The 17190-nt window shown below is 35.7% G+C and overlaps 1 protein-coding gene across 2 annotated transcripts in view; it reads left to right on the forward strand.

The window, feature by feature from the left end:
* The window catches only part of SUSD6 (sushi domain containing 6), a 117489-nt gene that overhangs the window by 42831 nt on the left and 57468 nt on the right, over positions 1–17190 (forward strand). The window contains exons 2-3 of one of the 2 annotated variants that reach the window (XM_051977909.1): positions 1240–1408; positions 1623–1807. In XM_051977909.1, coding sequence (XP_051833869.1) covers positions 1687–1807 — 121 coding nt within the window. In that variant the 5' untranslated portion in view covers positions 1240–1408; positions 1623–1686. The remainder of the gene's footprint in view (positions 1–1239; positions 1409–1622; positions 1808–17190) is intronic. The other variant, XM_051977910.1, reaches the window with a different exon arrangement.

The raw sequence follows: 17190 nt of genomic DNA on the forward strand, positions 1-17190 counted from the left end.
AAAGATATTTAATCCTTTTTCTCTTCCTCTAATTTGTTCATAGGGCCTTTAAAAGCTAGATCTTTTAGCTATTTGGAGTGGATTGTAGTGTATGATATGAGCTATTGGTTTAAGCCTAATTTCTTTAGCAGTTTTTATTGAGTAGTGAGCACTTATGAAATGGTTAGAATTCTTGGGTTTATTGATTGAACACTGATATATGTCCTGTTTCTTCTGGGATTTCTTTGCCTAATCTGTTCCAGTGATCTCTGTTCTATTTTTTTTTTTTTTTTGTTGTTGTTGTTGTTGTTGTTGTTTTAAGAAGTACCAAATAGTTATGATTGGTTTTGATGATTATTGCTTTTAGTATAATTTAAAATCTGATACTGCTATATATCAGTTTCAAATCAAGTCTGGTTTAGTATTCCCAGCAGAGTATCTAGTCTTTGTATTTCAGTGATTGGCCGTGTTGAGAGCCCATAGAACTGGGTTTGAATTAAAAGGGGAAATATATAAGTCCTGTATGAGGACTTTACTATTGTAAATTGTCTGAATCATATAATTTTTTACATTATATACTTGAGTAAACAAAAACATAACATTTGACCTGTTTCCTTATTTGTAAAATGAGGGGTAGAGATTAGACCAAATGGCTCCTGAGATCTTTTTTTAACTCTAAAGCTATGACCCTCAACAGAAAAGCTGCACAACACACTTATTAATTTGCTAGACCCTAGAGTCCTCTTGAGCACTAAATTTAGTTGTGGACTGTTTCCCTATATGAGTAAGCCCCCCCAGATTTCTAAAAGTTGTTTTAAATTATGTTTTAAAATCTCTGAATTAATAAAAAATAAAAATTGGTAGTGGGATTCTATTAAAGTTTCTTGAGAAAGGGAGCTTTGGAGGGTATTTGGAATACACTCACAGAAGGGCACCCACTCCCTACCTTTTCACCTTTTTGTGTAATAACTTCCTCTGTTTGTGAACATCTTAACTATTTTGCTCAAAGTGAATTGCTGGGTTGTTGTTGTTGTTGTTTTTAGAAAGGTATGTCAACACATGTGACTGGATATAATTTCCTGGGTTGCAGGTGTGTATGATAAACTTGTTCATTGTTTCATTTTTGAAATTCACAGATGCAGTCAGAACTGTGAGTGACTAGGCTTGTTCAAGCATCTCAGGGATACATTTCTTTTCAAGACAGTATTTCTGGAGTTGCTTTTATTCCCATTAAATTTGTTCCTATTTTTCTTCCCTAAGTCGAACTCATACAGTGTGCATGTGACAAAGGAAAAACTTGACTCACTGATTCAGACATCAGTCTTCTTCTCGTCAGCTGCTTCTTCCCTTCTTCGCCCAGAGCCTCCATGACTTGTGGGGCAAAATTGGATCTTTTCTTAAAGCTCAACTCTGCTTGAGAGATTTCAAGGTGAGATTATTCCTGCCCTCCTTATTCTCTTTCAATAATCTGTCTATGTGTGCTGGAGGCTTTTGCTGCCATCCTCTCAAGCCAAAGAGAAGTTAGATATTACTTTCCTCAACTGAAAGAGGTGAATCTAGTTGATAGGATTCCTTCATTAATCAAGTTAATAAAGAGCTTCTCTTTGGTCCTTTCCTGAAGTTTTTTATGCATTTTTTTGTAGGTGGATTTGTACCTGGCTGGCAGGTTTATTTCCCCTTTTTCTTTCAAACTTGGACGGATAAAAGATGTGCTATGGCAGGATAACACCAAAGAGCAGCTCAGCCTCACCATTTACCTCCTTAGGACATGGATTATTTCTTCCATTCATAATTATTAGCACTTTCCTTGGAAATGGAATTGCTTCAGGTAAGTACGTCTCTTTTGATTGTTTGCTGTATCCTGAGAAGATATAATGTCAGAATACTAGATGGTTGCAGATGAGTAGAAGACTCATCACCCCCTAAGAACAGCAGATTATCAGAGTGTGTTCCTTTTGCGGTGTCCTGGGAATATGATTTTTGGAAGGTCTTTTTTTTTTTTAATCATATCATGGCATAGATTTGAAAAAGATTTTAAAGGTCAGCCCCCTTCTCATGGCAAAGAGGAAGTTTCTCTAATTTTATGATTCTCAAATCATGTTGTCCAGATGTCCCCAAGATCTTTTTAGGCATTTGACCTTTGAGATCAAAGCTATTTTCATAACAATACTAAAATATTTAAATTTCTAACATAGTAAATATCACTAGATATATAACCTATATCAACAAAAACTCTTTAGAGAATCAAAAGCTTCCTGAGACCAAAAAGTTTGAGAACTAATCATTCTTGTCTTTTGACCATGAATGTAGAAGCAGAGAAGATTAACAGAAAGCTAGACTATTTGGGAAGTTGAAGGACTACTGATATTATCCCTCCTCCTTGTTTCCCTTCCTGTTGGATATGCTGCAACTCATGCCTTTTTCTTGTTTTCCCTCACTTTCTACCTTAATAGACAATTCTTGTCTCAGATTTGCTATGAATTCTCTCTGTGGCTTTGGACAAATATCTTTGGACAATGCTTTGAGCTTCAGCTTCCTAAATTATAAAGGTAGAAATCTGTATTGAATAAGTATGAACCATTCTGGTGTGCCCAAGGACACAAACAGAAAAGGATAGACAGTCCCTGCTTTCAAGGTTCTCATACTCTAATTGAAAGAGACAGTACATAAAAGACTTAACCGTAGGATTGATGGAAAAGCCCAGAGGTCCTAAGGGTACTTAGGCCTTGTGGCCCTGGGGTCTTTAGATGATGTCAGTAGGTAAGATAACAATGCCAGAGATTTTAGAGACTAGAAATAGGGCAGAATAATGAAAGTATGAGTGAGGAATATAGATCTTAGACAACAATTTTTGAGTATCAGGCACCTATACACACACATTTTCTTATGAGGGAAATAAAATATTCTTTTCATATATGAAAAGAAAGATGTGCTTATTGGGAATAAGTAGAGGAGGAGAAGACCCAGTGCCTTCTCATTGGGCTCATTTGGGCTGCTTAATATTGTCCTGGTACATCTCTTATCCCACATTCACATCACACATTGTCAGATTTTAGTCCAGAGTTGTCAGAGAGGTCTTGCCTCTCAGCATTTCTTCCTTCAATGTCCAAAGTTTGTCTCGCCTCTCTCAGACTCACCTATTTTCTCCATATTTGTGTTTGATCAAACATGAAGAATACCTAATATATTTGTTTCTAGAAGAGTTGATTCTACTGTGTTCCATGTTTCTGTGATACTATGGAATATTTTAGGGTGTGGAAGGAAAATTGACCTTGCTAACCTCATGAAAAGCAAATTATTTGGTAAACAAAGCACAGAATCTTCATAAGGAGTGGAACAATGTTTTGGAAACATATTTCAATACAAAAATCTTTAATTTTGGATCTAAAACTAGTGCTATAGTTTAGAACCAGCCCTCGGAGAAGTTCAAGATTTATGAAATTCTAAATTTTTAGAGCTTGAAGGCCTAGCAATCATGTAGTCAGACCTTCTTATTTTACAGAGAAGAAAACTAAAACTCAAAGGGGTGACTTGCCTAAGGTCACCCAGGTAAATGAAAGATGAAGTCAGAATTAGAACTCAGATACCTCTCCCAGCTGCCGGATAGATATTCCCAAAACTTAGATTGACTGTCACTCTCCTGCCCAGGAATTTTCAGTGCCCACCTCCCACTTTCCACTTGCCTATAGATAAAATACTCTTCCTGTTTGGTAAATCCCTTCATTATCTGGTTCCAGGCAGATACCTTTCTAGTCTTGTTATACACTTCTCTCCCTCACACACTCTGCTCTGGCCAAACTACATTCTTTCTTTCTCACCTTTGAGCTTTTGTAGATTATCTTCCATATGTGGAATGTGCTTTTTATGACTTTTGCCCCTTAGGACTCTAAAGGTACAAGTGCAATCTCTTTCTAGAGGCTTTTACTCTAGTTGTTCGTACCTCATTTCCAATCACTGTGTTTATTTTATATGTATCCTATATTTACTTATCTATAAATATCTATTCTTCTCCCTACCCAATAGAATGTAAGATTCTTGAGAACAAAGATTTGGGTTACTTATTTACTTGCATCTCTCTCACCTAGCACAGTACCTGACATAGTAGGCACCTAATAGATGTTTGTTGATTGATTGAATTTTCCCTCTAGACGAAATTGCCTTTTTTTGTTGTTGTTCAAAATAAATTTTATTGCTTACTTTAATCATCTCATTTCCAGATATACTACTATAAACAGGTAATCTTTCCCATGTAACAAAGAAAAATAATTGCACAAAATCAACCAATGGTGAATGATCTTATCTGATAGTGTGTGCAGCATTCAGCATCCTTAATCCCCACTTCTCTACCACTTCTCTCCTGGGCCAAGATGGCCTTTATTATTCAGTGCCTGGCTTAATTTTAGGGTTTTTTTTTTGGTTGTTGTTATTGTAGTTTTAATCAGAAGTTCTCTATATCAGTGAAATCACAAGCCTAGCAAAATAAACTCAAATCATTGCCATACTGTTTTTTTTCTAACCACAGTATGGGAGACTTGTCTGGGCATGTTATCAGCATTACTGAGCATTACCAGCACTGGGCAGTCCTCTCCCTCTGCTCAGCTGCCAGGCTTTGGCTGTGACTCATCTCATCTTTGCCCTGGCTATCCCCTCCAATCTTGACTTCACCCTACCCTTTTCTCACTATTCATAGCTTCTTTACTTTCTTCCTGAAGTTTGAAAGACTCAGAGCTCCAGACCAATGAGGAAGGGAGGGAGACAAAGAGAGGGGAGGTGGGGGGGAGAGAAAAAAGAAAAACTTCAAATATTAACATCCTCAGTTCTTAACTCACCTCCATTCACCACCTCCCCTCTCCCCTTTTCCCTTTCTCTTTCCTCTCTGTCTTCATTCTCTGTTTCTCTCCGTGTGTCTCTCATCCTCCTTTTATCTCTTCCATCCTCTCTCTCTTCCCTCCCCATTTCCCTCTTTCCTCCCTGTCCTTCCCATAATACAAATATAAGGCACATACACACACAGAGATAGATATCTAGACAACATGATAGAACAGAATGTCTATGAATCGAGGAATTTCACTGCTTCTCAGAACCATTGTTTTGCTATCAGTCCTCTTTCCCTTATCCAACACCCAATACCTTATACACCCAGAAGGAGATTATTCTAGGGGAGAGGAGAGAATTAATTCCTTAGCCTAAATCTAGGAGAGACACCTGTAATGACATGTCTTCCATGAGGGACATAGCCAAGAGTTTCAGAGAAACTGAGATCCAGATGTGCAAACCTTTTTTTTAAAAAACCTTTTTATTTACAGGTTATATGCATGGGTAATTTTACAGCATTGACAATTGCCAGACCTTTTTTTCCAATTTTTCCCCTCCTTCCCCTCATCCCCTCCCCGAGATGGCAGGTTGACCAATAAATGTTAAATATGTTAAAGTATAAATTGAATACAATATAAATATACATGTCCAAACAGTTATTTTGCTGTACAAAAAGAATCAGACTTTGAAATAGTGTACTCTTAGCCTGTAAAGGAAATCAAAAGTGCAGGCGGACAAAAATATAGGGATTGGGAATTCTATGTAGTGGTTCATAGTCATCTCCCAGAGTTCTTTTGCTGGGTGTAGCTGGTTCCATTCATTACTGCTCTATTGGAAATGATTTGGTTCATCTCATTGTTGAAGAGGGCCACGTCCATCAGAATTGATCATCATATAGTATTGTTGTTGAAGTATATAATGATCTTCTGGTCCTGCTCATTTCACTCAGCATCATGTAAGTCACTCCAGGTCTTTCTGAAATCATCCTGCTGGTCATTTCTTACCGACTAATAATATTCCATAATGTTCATATACCACAATTTATTCAGCCATTCTCCAATTGATGGGTCCACTCAATTTCCAGTTTCTGGCCACTACAAAGAGACCTGCCACAAACATTCTTGCACATATAAGTCCCTTTCCCTTCTTTAAGATTTCTTTGGGATATAAGCCCAGTAGAAATACTGCTGGATCAGGGGGTATCAGATGTGCAAACTTTTGAGAAAAATAATTTCATTAGAAAAAGCTCTTTTCTTCTCCACCTTACTTTCCTTTTCCTTCCATAATTCCCATTCCTGTACTGGTACAGTTTAAAAATTGGAGTATCCTGTCTTAGTTTCAATACATAGTTTAAAATATAAACAGTGCATTTACTTGCTTACACATGTTTCATATGTGTACAAAACATGCTTTACATGTTAAGTAGGTATTTAGTTATGGTTCCATGAAAGAATGTTCTTCAGGAACACATACTTTAGCAATGACTATACTTACAAATTTGATACCTAAAGATTGGAATGGGTAAGCTACATTAGAAGAGGATAAGATTGTTGTCTCCGAAGTTACAGAAATATTTTAATTTTACCATCTTCTCTCTATATAAGGCTATCTTTCCTGGGCATTAGAATTATAATAATTGAAATATTAGATATTAGTATTATTGTTTAGCTTATTACTGAGCAGACCTTTTACCAGACATAGATAAGAATATTTAGAAAACTTGGTATTTGAAATGATGGAAAGGTACAAAATATTTGTTTTATTTCTTAAGTTTTACCGAATGACCTGGAACAGAGATATCAAACTGACTCAGGACTGCTTCAGCCCATAAGACTTTGGATTAAAATGTAATTGGAAATGTTGAACAAAATAATAAAAATATAATGCAACTTAGATAATATTAATTTGTGGTTTTCTAAGTCAGTATGGGGCTGCAGGGATCCATTTCTACGTGAATTTGAAACCACTAGATCATTTAGGCTGTGTTAAAAAAAAATGTCAAAAACCTACATTTTTCCCTCTTTTCCAGAGCTGGACCTTTACAGTAGGATGTTCCATTACTCTCAGTCTTAGATGATGTTTTAGTTGGTATTGCTGAAGAGCTTTTTGTTCTTTTTAAAATTATTTTTATAGTGGAAAACCTGCTGGATAGAGAAAGATGGAAAGAAATATTTTAAAATGAAATTTATGTAAAAACAAAAGATACCAGCAAGATTGACTCTCTTATAACCAAGGTGAGGAGTGACAATTCCCAGATCCCCAATTTCTTCTTCCATCTCTCCAACCATCTGTTCAATGTTAAAAGGATACTTTGTGTGACTAGGACTTATCCTTTGCTTCTATGTATTGTTATTTATAAAATGGAAATAATAATCCCTAGGTTCTTTAAAGCTGATATTATGATTAACCAACTAAGAAAAATTGGTGGAAGATATCTGGTAACTAAAAAGACTATGTAAACCTTAAACAGCAGCAGCATTGGCAGTATTTTAAAAAGTTGATGTTAACTATCAATTTACTGATGCTGGATGGTACACATTATATAGCTTTCCTTACAAGACGAATTGTATTTTTTGTTGTTGTTGTTCAACACTTTGAATATATTTTTGGCTGAATTTAAGCTTAATATAATCCATGGAGGGGATTAATTCTATTCTTGCATTCCATTTATTTCATAGGCTGCAACTAGAAGTAATTTTTTATTTTGTGATCAATAATGATCTCTAGTTCTTCTTTGGTCATAAATTCCTTTCTCTTCCACAGGTCTGAGAGGTAAACTATCCTACGCTTTTCCAATTTATTTATAATCTCATTCTTTATGCCAAGGTCATGAACCCATTTTGACCTTATTTGAGTATACGGTGTTATGTGTGGGTGAATGCCTAGTTTCTTCCATATTAATTTCCAATTTTCCCAACAATTTTCGTCAAATAGTGAGTTATTATCCCAAAAAATGGGGGTTTTGGGTTTGTCAAACACTAGATTATTAAAGTTCTTGGCTGTTTTGTCCTTTGAACCTAACTTATTCCATTGATCAACTAGTCTATTTCTTAGCCAATACCAAATGGTTTTGGTAACCACTGCTTTATAATATAATTTTAGATCTGGCACAGCTAGGCCACCTTCATTTGATTTTTTTTTTTCATTAATTCCCTTGAAATTCTTGACCTTTTGTTTTTCCATATAAACTTTGTTATTTTTTTCTAGGTCATTAAAATAGTTTTTTGGGAGTCTGATTGGTATAGCACTAAATAAATAGATTAGTTTAAGTAGTATTGTCATCTTTATTATATTTCCACGACCTACCCAAGAGCACTTAATATTTTTCCACTTGGTTAGATCTGACTTTGTGTGGAAAGTGTTTTGTAGTTTTGCTCATATACTTCCTGATTTTCCCTTGGCAGATAGATTCCTAAATATTTTATATTATCAGTAGTTACTTTAAATGGAATTTCTCTTTGTAACTGTATTGGATTTTGTTAGTAATATATAAGAATGCTGATGACTTATAGATTTATTTTGTATCCTGCAACTTTGCTAAAGGTGTGGATTATTTCTAATAGCTTTTTAGTAAAATCTCTAGGGTTCTCTAAGTGTACCATCATATCATCTGCAAAGATGATTCCTTTAATCTCTTTCTCAACTCTTATTGCTGAAGCTAGCATTTCTAATACAATATTGAATAGTAATGGTGATAGTGGGCAACCTTGTTTCACTCCTGATCTTATTGGGAATGGTTCCAGTTTATCCCCATTACATATGATGCTTACTAAGGTTTTAAATAGATGCTACTGACTATTTTAAGGAAAAGTCCATTTTTCCTATAATCTCTGGTGTTTTTAATAGGAATAGATGTTGGATTTTATCAAATGCTTTTTCTGCATCTATTGAGATGGTCATATGATTTTTGTTAATTTGGTTATTGATATAGCCAATTATGCTAATAGTTTTTCTAATATTGACCCAGCCCTGCATTCCTGGTATAAATCCTACTTAGTCATGCTGTATTATCCTGGGGATGATTTTCTGTAATCTTTTTGCAATATTTTATTTAAGATTTTTACATCAATATTCATTAGGGAGATGGGTCTATAATTTTCTTTCTCTGTTTTCATCCTGCCTGGTTTAGGTATCAGTACCATGTCTGTATCATAAAAGGAGTTTGGTAGGACTCCTTCAATCCCTATTTTTTTCAAATAGTTTATATAGCATTGAGTTAATTGTTCTTTAAATGTTTGGTAGAATTCACATATAAATCCATCTGGTCCTGGGGATTTTTTCTTAGGTAGTTGATTAATAGCTTGTTCTATTTCCTTTTCTAAAATGGGACTATTTAAACACTTTACTTCCTCCTCTGTTAATCTGGGAAGCCTATATTTTTGAAGGTAGTCATACATTTCACTTAGGTTATCAAATTTATTGGCATAAAGTTGGGCAAAGTAACTCCTAATTATTGCTCTAATTTCCTCTTCATTAGTGTAGAGTTTTCTCTTTTCATTTTTAAGAATAACAATTTGATTTTCCGCTTTCCTTTTTCTAAGCAAATTTACCAAAGGTTTATCTGTTTTGTTGGTTTTTGCATAAAACCAACTCTTAATTTCATTTATTAATTCAATAGTTTTTTTTTTTTAACTTTCAGTTTTATTCATTTCTCCTTTTAATTTTAGAATTTCAAGTTTAGTATTTGGGGGTTTTTTATTTGCTCTTTTTTCTAGCTTCTTTAGTTGCAAGCCCAATTCATTGATCTTCTCTTTCTCTATTTTATGCAATAATGCATAATGCCTCTAGAGGTATAAAATTTCCCCTTATTACCACCTTGGCTGCATCCCACAAATTTTGGTATATTGTTTCATTGTTGTCATTCTCTTGGATGAAATTATTGTGTCTATGATTTGCTGTTTCACTCATTCATTCTTTAGGATGAGATTATTTCGTTTCCAACTACTTTTTGGTCTATTTTCCCCTGGCTTTTTGTTGAATGAAGTTTTTACTGCATCGTGATCTGAAAAGAATGCATTTACTTTTTCTGCCTTTCTGCATTTACTTTTGAGGTCTTTATGTCCTAATTATATGGTCATTTTTTTGTATAGGTTTCATGAACTGCTAAGAAGAAAATGTACTTCTTTCTGTCTCCATTTACTTTTCTCCAAAGATCTATTATACTTAACTTTTCTAATATTCTATTTATCTCTTTAACATCTTTCTTATGTGTTTTGTGGTTTGATTTATCTAATTCTGAGAGTGCAAGGTTGAGATTTCCCTCTATTATAGTTTTGCTGTCTATTTCTTCTTGCAGCTCTCTTAATTTATCCTTTAGGAATTTAGATGCTATACCACTTGGTGCATATATGTTTACTATTGATATTGCTTCATTATCTATGCTACTCTTTAGCAAGATTTTCCTTCCTTATCTCTTTTAATTAGATCAATTTTTGCTTTTACTTGGTCTGAGATAAGGATAGTTATCCCTGCTTTTTTGACTTCACTTGAAGCATAATAGATTCTGCTCCAACCTTTTATCTTTATTCTGTATGCATCACCCTGCTTTAAATGTGTTTACTGTAAACAGTATATTGCAGGGTTCTGGCTTTTGATCTAATCTGCCATCTGCCTCTGCTTTATGGAAGAGTTCAGCCCATTCACATGTACGGTTAAAACTACTAATTCTGTATTTCCTGCCATCTTATTATCACCAGATTATACTTTTCTATTTCTTTTCCCCCTTACTCCCCTCCCCAGTATTAAATTTATGAGCACCACTTGCCTTAAAGTGGAAAAGGCACTCCAAAGGGACCGTCAGAAACATAATCTTGAATCTGTATAGTTAGAAGTTTATTACTAGTTCTTCAATCCCTAATGCAGATGGTATTTTTACGCCCCCAGATGTGCTGTCCTGACAAATGTGAGACCTTGACAACCTGACAAGCTTAAATACTGCTTATTGCTGCCTGGGAATAACATCCTTAGAGTGATAACTTTTTGCCTCCTGTTTAGAATAGAAATTTATTTATTATGACAAATGTATCAAGAAACATTTTGATGTCTCTCTCTTCTTTCTATAAATATATGTCTCCGAGGCCACTCATTACTGACCCCTCCAGTCTTGGTGTTGGGGGATCAGTCCTGGCCAGTAATAAAGGCTCTTAAAACTTCATTATTTTGGCTGCCCTGTTTTCTCTTGGCTCATGCAGCTCTCCTTTACAATCCCTTCCCCCCCCCTTTTTATACCTTTCCCTTACTATTTCTTATTTCCTTTTATTCTGTATTCCCTCCTCCTTTCCTTTCCCCTTTTCCTCTCCCACTTTTCATTGAGATGATGAGAGAGGTTTCTCTATAAACAAATATATCTAATATTTTCTCTTTGAGCCAAATCTGCAAATAAGATTCACACAATGTTCCTCCCCCTTCCTTAATTCCCTCAGATACAATAGGTTTCCTTTGCCTCTTTGTGAGATGTAATTTCCCTCTTTTTATCTCCACTTTTCCCTTTTTCTGCTACAATTCCCCTTCCACTTCTAATTCCTTTTTTAAAATATTATAATAGTAAAATCAAATTATACATGAACTCTTTGTGTATACCCATAACAGAAATACAGTTTTCAAAAGTTCTTTTTATTTTTTTATGCTTCTCTTGAGTCCTATATTTGGAGATCAAATTTTTTGTTTAGCTCTGGTTTTTTCATTAGAAATAAATGGAATTCACATGTTTCATTGAATGTCCATCTTCTTCCCTGGAAGAAAATGCCCAGCTTAGCTGGGTAATTTATTCTTGGCTGCATTCCAAGTTCCTTTGCCTTTCAGAATATCAGATTCCAGGCCCTTTGATCCTTTAAGGTGGAAGCTGCTAGATCCTGAGCGATTCTTATCTCCTCAGTATTTGAATTGTTTTTTTCTGGCTGCATGTAATATTTTTTCCTTAGTCTCATAGTTCTGAAATTTAGCCACAATGTTCCTTGGAGTTTTTATTTTGGGGTCTCTTTCAAGATATGTTCAATGAATTCTTTTAATGGCTATTTTACCGTCTGATTCTGTTTGGGCAATTCTCTTTGATGATTTCCTGAAAAATAGTGTCTAGGCTCTTTTTTTCATCATGATTTTCAGGGAGCCCAATTATCCCTGGATTATCTCTCCTAGATCTATTTTCCAGTTCTGTTGTTTTTCCAAGTAGATATTTAACATTTTTTCCTATTTTTTTCATTTTTCTGGTTTTGCTTGACTGATTCTTGCCATCTCATTTTTATTTGTTCAGTTCTGATTTTTAATGAGTTATTTTCTTCATTTACTTTTTTTTTTTACTTCTTTTTGTGTATGTCCAATTGAGTTTTTAAATGAGATGTTTAGTTCTATGGAATTTTTTCATTTCACAATTTTTTTTTACTGACTTATTTTCTTTTTCCAATTCACAAATCCTGCTTTCCTGGGAGTTCTTTATCTTTTCCAATTCATAAATTCTATTTCCCTGGGAGTTCTTTACCTTTTCCATTTCACATTTCAGGGAATTGTTTTCTTTTTCAAATCTTTCTTTTAATGAGTAATAATATGCCTTTTCTATACTCTCTTATAGAACTTCCCTTTCCTTTCCCCATTTTTCTTCTAACTCTCTTTTAAGATTTTTTTTTTTTTTTTTTTTTTTTTTTTTTTTTTGCTGAGGCAGTTGGGGTTAAGTGACTTGCCCAGGGTCACACAGCTAGAAAGTGTTAAGTGTCTGAGATCAGATTTGAACTCAGGTCCTCCTGACTTCAGGGCTAGTGCTTTATCCACTGCACCACCTAGCTGCCCCTCTTTTAAGATTTTTAAAAATTTCTTCTAGGAGAGCTTTGTGTAGTGGGGATCAGATTATATCCCCTTTGAGGTTTTGTCTGGAGATTGTCTATTATTAATCTCCTCAGGGTTCAAAATCTGTTCTCTTGCAGTATAGAAGCTACCTATAGTTAGATCTCACTTTGCTTTTTTACTCAATTTAAAAAAAAAATCTTGGGGTCTGCCTTTAGGGCAAGGAGTTTCCAAGCTTCCTCTACAGAACCAGGGACAGACAGTGGCTGTCCTGGAAATAGGCTGTGAAGAGCGATTGCTCTATGCAGAGTGGCTGCGCTATGATCGTGCTGAATCACTCCCAGTACTGGGTAGGTATGGCAGATCCTGTGAAACTGGCATTTTTGGGTACACTCTACCTTTTGCATTTGTGTAACTTCTCTGCTCATCTTTTGCTTTGCAACCAAAGCAGAGCAGCCTACCCTGTGGTAGAGACCTCCCTGCAAATTCTCCACCCCCTGGAGACTGCACCCCACCCCCAGTCCATTCAGTATGTGCTAGCCTCTGTGTTTTGCCTCCCTGCCTGAGCTGACCTCTTCTCACTGATCAAGACAGACCTTTTCTGGCGATCTTCCAAATTATCTTCTGGTAATTTGTACTCCCAATATTCCTGGATTCTTCTAGTCAAGCACTATTTCAGAGGCTGAATTTTGTAATCAATAGTGAGGGTAGTAGGGGAGCTCAGAATGAAGTGTGTATCCTCTTTGCTATCTTGTGTATTTTTTAAAAGCTAAAAAATGAAGATACAAATCATCTTTTGTAGGGGAGATCAAACTTTATTCTTTGATTTTGAGTTTGGGCTCATGTTTAATGCTTAAGGATATACTTAGCCATTGACAAAGGCTATTTGTTTTATGTTTTTTTTACTTATTGACAGAACCCATGCCAGGGTAATTTTTAAGGCTATTTGTTTAAAGCATGATACTAATTGATGTTACTGTTATTAGTAGACTATGCCCTATGGTATCATATAAAATAAATTTAGACACTGTCATAGCTGTTTGGCTTACTGATATCCATAAATTCATTTCCACCCCATCCTTGTCCTTTCATCTTTTCAGAAGTAATTTTCTTGGGGAGGATAACAAACTGAATTTTATTTTTGGCCATTTGGGAGGCACAGTGATTCAGTAAGGGAGAACTTTGGACCATGAACTAAAATACCTAGTTTCTGTTCCCAGATTCATCATTAACTAGTTAGGTACCTTTCCACAAATCACTTCAGCTCCCTTGACTTTCCTTTCCTCTGTTAAAATTAGGGGATTAGACTAGGCGATCTCTAAGGTTCTTCCAGCTCTTACCTGCTATGAACTTGAGAATCCTCTCAAGTTGTATGAAAGAGTATTAAAAAAAATTAAATCATGTGAGCATTTTAAATATAACACACAAAACAGACACACATATGGTTTTACCTACTAATATGGGTTAGACTGTTTGAGTTTGCTTGATTTGGGTTTACTAGTTCTCTTGTAGAATATTGTTGGTTAAAGAATCTCAGCTGATCCTACCACATCCCACCAGGATGCAGAGACAATATTGAAGGTTGTGCCACTATTGTGTTAGGTCTTCTTTCCCATTCCCTAAATTTCCATTAGAGATCACAGACCATCCTTTTAGGAGATTATTCTGAGGAAGCAAGTAAAATCTTTTAAAATTATTGTCCCAAGGAGGAAGAGAGTTGGGGGGTTGGGAGTGGGGGTGGTATTCACTGGTTTTGGGTTTTTGTTTTTTGGTTTTTTGGATGGTTGTTGTTTTTTAAGGCAAGTTAAGTGACTTACCTATGGTCATGCAGCTAGTACATGTCTGAGACTGGATCTGACCTCAGATTCTCCTGAGTCCAGGGCTGGTGTTCTACCCACTGGGCCATCTTGCTTCCCCTACCTTTTTTTTAAAGCATTTCTTTTATAGTTTCCTTCTCCCAGTGTCCCTTTCTTATTATTTTTAGTCTCCCCTTCGATGATCTCCTATGGTTGTTTACTTCCTAGTTTTAGTCGAAGAGGTTTATCTGGGCAATTCTATTTTTGGAAAGACAATAGAGCCTGTAGCAGATTAGTAGATTGTTTGTTAAATGAGAGTGTAGTTCCCATAACATTCCCTGAACATCTTCCTGTCAGCTGCAAATACTGTTGATATGAGTGATGTAATCTCTTTGTGACATAATTACCTGTCCTATAAAAAAACTGAGGACTTGGATGAGAGTTTGGATGAGAGTTTGGTATCTAGGCATCAGGAAAAAACAGTGTTTTTTTCCTTTGGTGTAAAGTAGTGAATTCTTTTCCTCCTCTCAGCCTCAGGTCTTTCCTACCTTCAAGTTCCATCTAAAATTCTATCAAGGAAACTTTCTACATTCTCCCTTAATTTTAATGCTTTCTCTTAGTTTTATTATCTTCAATTTATCTTGTATCTTTCCTAGTTTCATATAATTGTTTGCATGTTGTCTCCTCCATTAAACAGAGCTCTTTAAACAAGGGTCTTCTTTTTTTTCTTTTTTTCTTATTTTGGTCATCCTCAGTGCTTAGCTTGTTGTTTGTACTTTGTTCTTGGATAGAGCACTGGTCCTGGAGTCATGAAGACTTGAGTTCAAATCTAGCCTCAGATGCTTAACCAGCTGTGTGTCCCTAGCCAAATCACTTAACTCCAGCTGCCTCATCCCTCTCCCCACCCCCACCCCCAATAAATAAATAAAGTAATTTGTTCTTAAAGATAACCACAATTATGAATTGGATTTGAATGAGGGAAAGCTATGCAAGGTCACCAGCTCATTTTCTCTTTTAGAGTCATCTGAGTTCAATGGCCAGATACTGGATAACCCTGGATGCAGTGGGAGCATAAGGTGCTTAACAAATGTTTATTGATTATCACATAAAATTATCTCTGTCTTAAAATTTTCTAACAAAGAAAACCTGAAACCTGTATCACACATCTTCTCTACCAGATTACATAATTAAACATACATTTTGCCTCCTTAGAAATTAGTCCTCTAAATCTGTTTTGATTTATCTATCCCTTGCAGATTTTGTAAGGTCAACACGCTATGGGTGTTGTTCTTTATTCTATGGTCCCTTTCTCTCCCCCTTTTCTACAGGTGGAGGAACTAGCATCTAACCCCAGGATGTCAGTCTGCAAATAAATACTCAAGCATTAGCAGTTTCACCATAATATTCCCCAACCATTTATTTTAACTAGTTGTGGGTAACATTGGATTACAGTCAATCCTCTCCCTGGAGTAATATTATTGGTAATCATGGTCTAATCAATGCAGGTACTCCCTCCAGTGGATGCATAAATTTTGATCTGTACAACTCTTGTCTCTGTCCTCTCGTGAGTTGGTCACTCTGGTCTGTCCTGGTTGCTGGGAGTTTTCTTTGCATTTCTTGATGTTACTTGGAACTGGTAGTGGAGCACACAAGCAGGCCATCCATTAATTACACCTTTTTCTGGTCATATAATTGGATTCCTGGGAGGATCACAGATTTACTTTCTTTTTTTTTATTTTATAATAACTTTATATTGACAGAATCCATGCCAGGGTAATTTTTTTACAACATTATCCCTTGTACTCACTTCTGTTCCGATTTTTCCCCTCCCTCCCTCCGCTACCTCCCCTAGATGGCAAGCAATCCTATATATGTTAAATATGTTGCAACATATCCTAGATATAATATATGTGTGCAGAACTGAACAGTTCTCTTGTTGCACAGGGAGAATTGGATTCAGAAGATAAAAATAACCCAGGAAGAAAAACAAAAATGCAAATATTTTACATTCATTTCCCAGTGTTCTTTCTTTGGGTGTAGCTGCTTCTGTCCATCATTGATCAATTGAAAGTGAGTTAGGTCTTTTTGTCAAAGAAATCCACTTCCATCAGAATACATCTTCATACAGTATCGTTGTTGAAGTATATAATGATCTCCTGGTTCTGCTCATTTCACTTAGCATCAGTTCATGTAAGTCTCTCCAAGCCTCTCTGTATTCATCCTGCTGGTCATTTCTTACAGAACAATAATATTCCATAACATTCATATACCACAATTTACCCAGCCATTCTCCAGTTGATGGGCATCCATTCAATTTCCAGTTTCTAGCCACTACAAACAGGGCTGCCACACACATTTTAGCACACACAGGTCCCTTTCCCTTCTTTAGTATCTCTTTGGGATATAAGCCCAGAAGTAACACTGCTGGATCAAAGGGTATGCACAGTTTGATAACTTTTTGGGCGTAATTCCAGATTGCTCTCCAGAATGGTTGGATTTGTTCACAACTCGACCATCAGTGTCCCAGTTTTCCTGCATCCCCTCCAATATTCATCATTATCTTTTCCTGTCATTCTAGCCAATCTGACAGGTGTGTAGTGGTATCTCAGAGTTGTCTTAATTTGCATTTCTCTGATCAATAGTGATTTGGAACACTCTTTCATATGAGTGGTAATAGTTTCAATTTCATCACCAGATTTACTTTCTAATATTCCCTATCAACTTTTTGTGGGAACCAACACTGAAAGGTTTCTCTGCTTCCTGGAATAAATACAAACTTGGTTTTCCCAGTCTAATTATTTTATATCAAGCTCAGATGGAAGAGTCA

Source organism: Antechinus flavipes, chromosome 2, assembly GCF_016432865.1.
Source record: "Antechinus flavipes isolate AdamAnt ecotype Samford, QLD, Australia chromosome 2, AdamAnt_v2, whole genome shotgun sequence".
Taxonomy (NCBI): domain Eukaryota; kingdom Metazoa; phylum Chordata; class Mammalia; order Dasyuromorphia; family Dasyuridae; genus Antechinus; species Antechinus flavipes.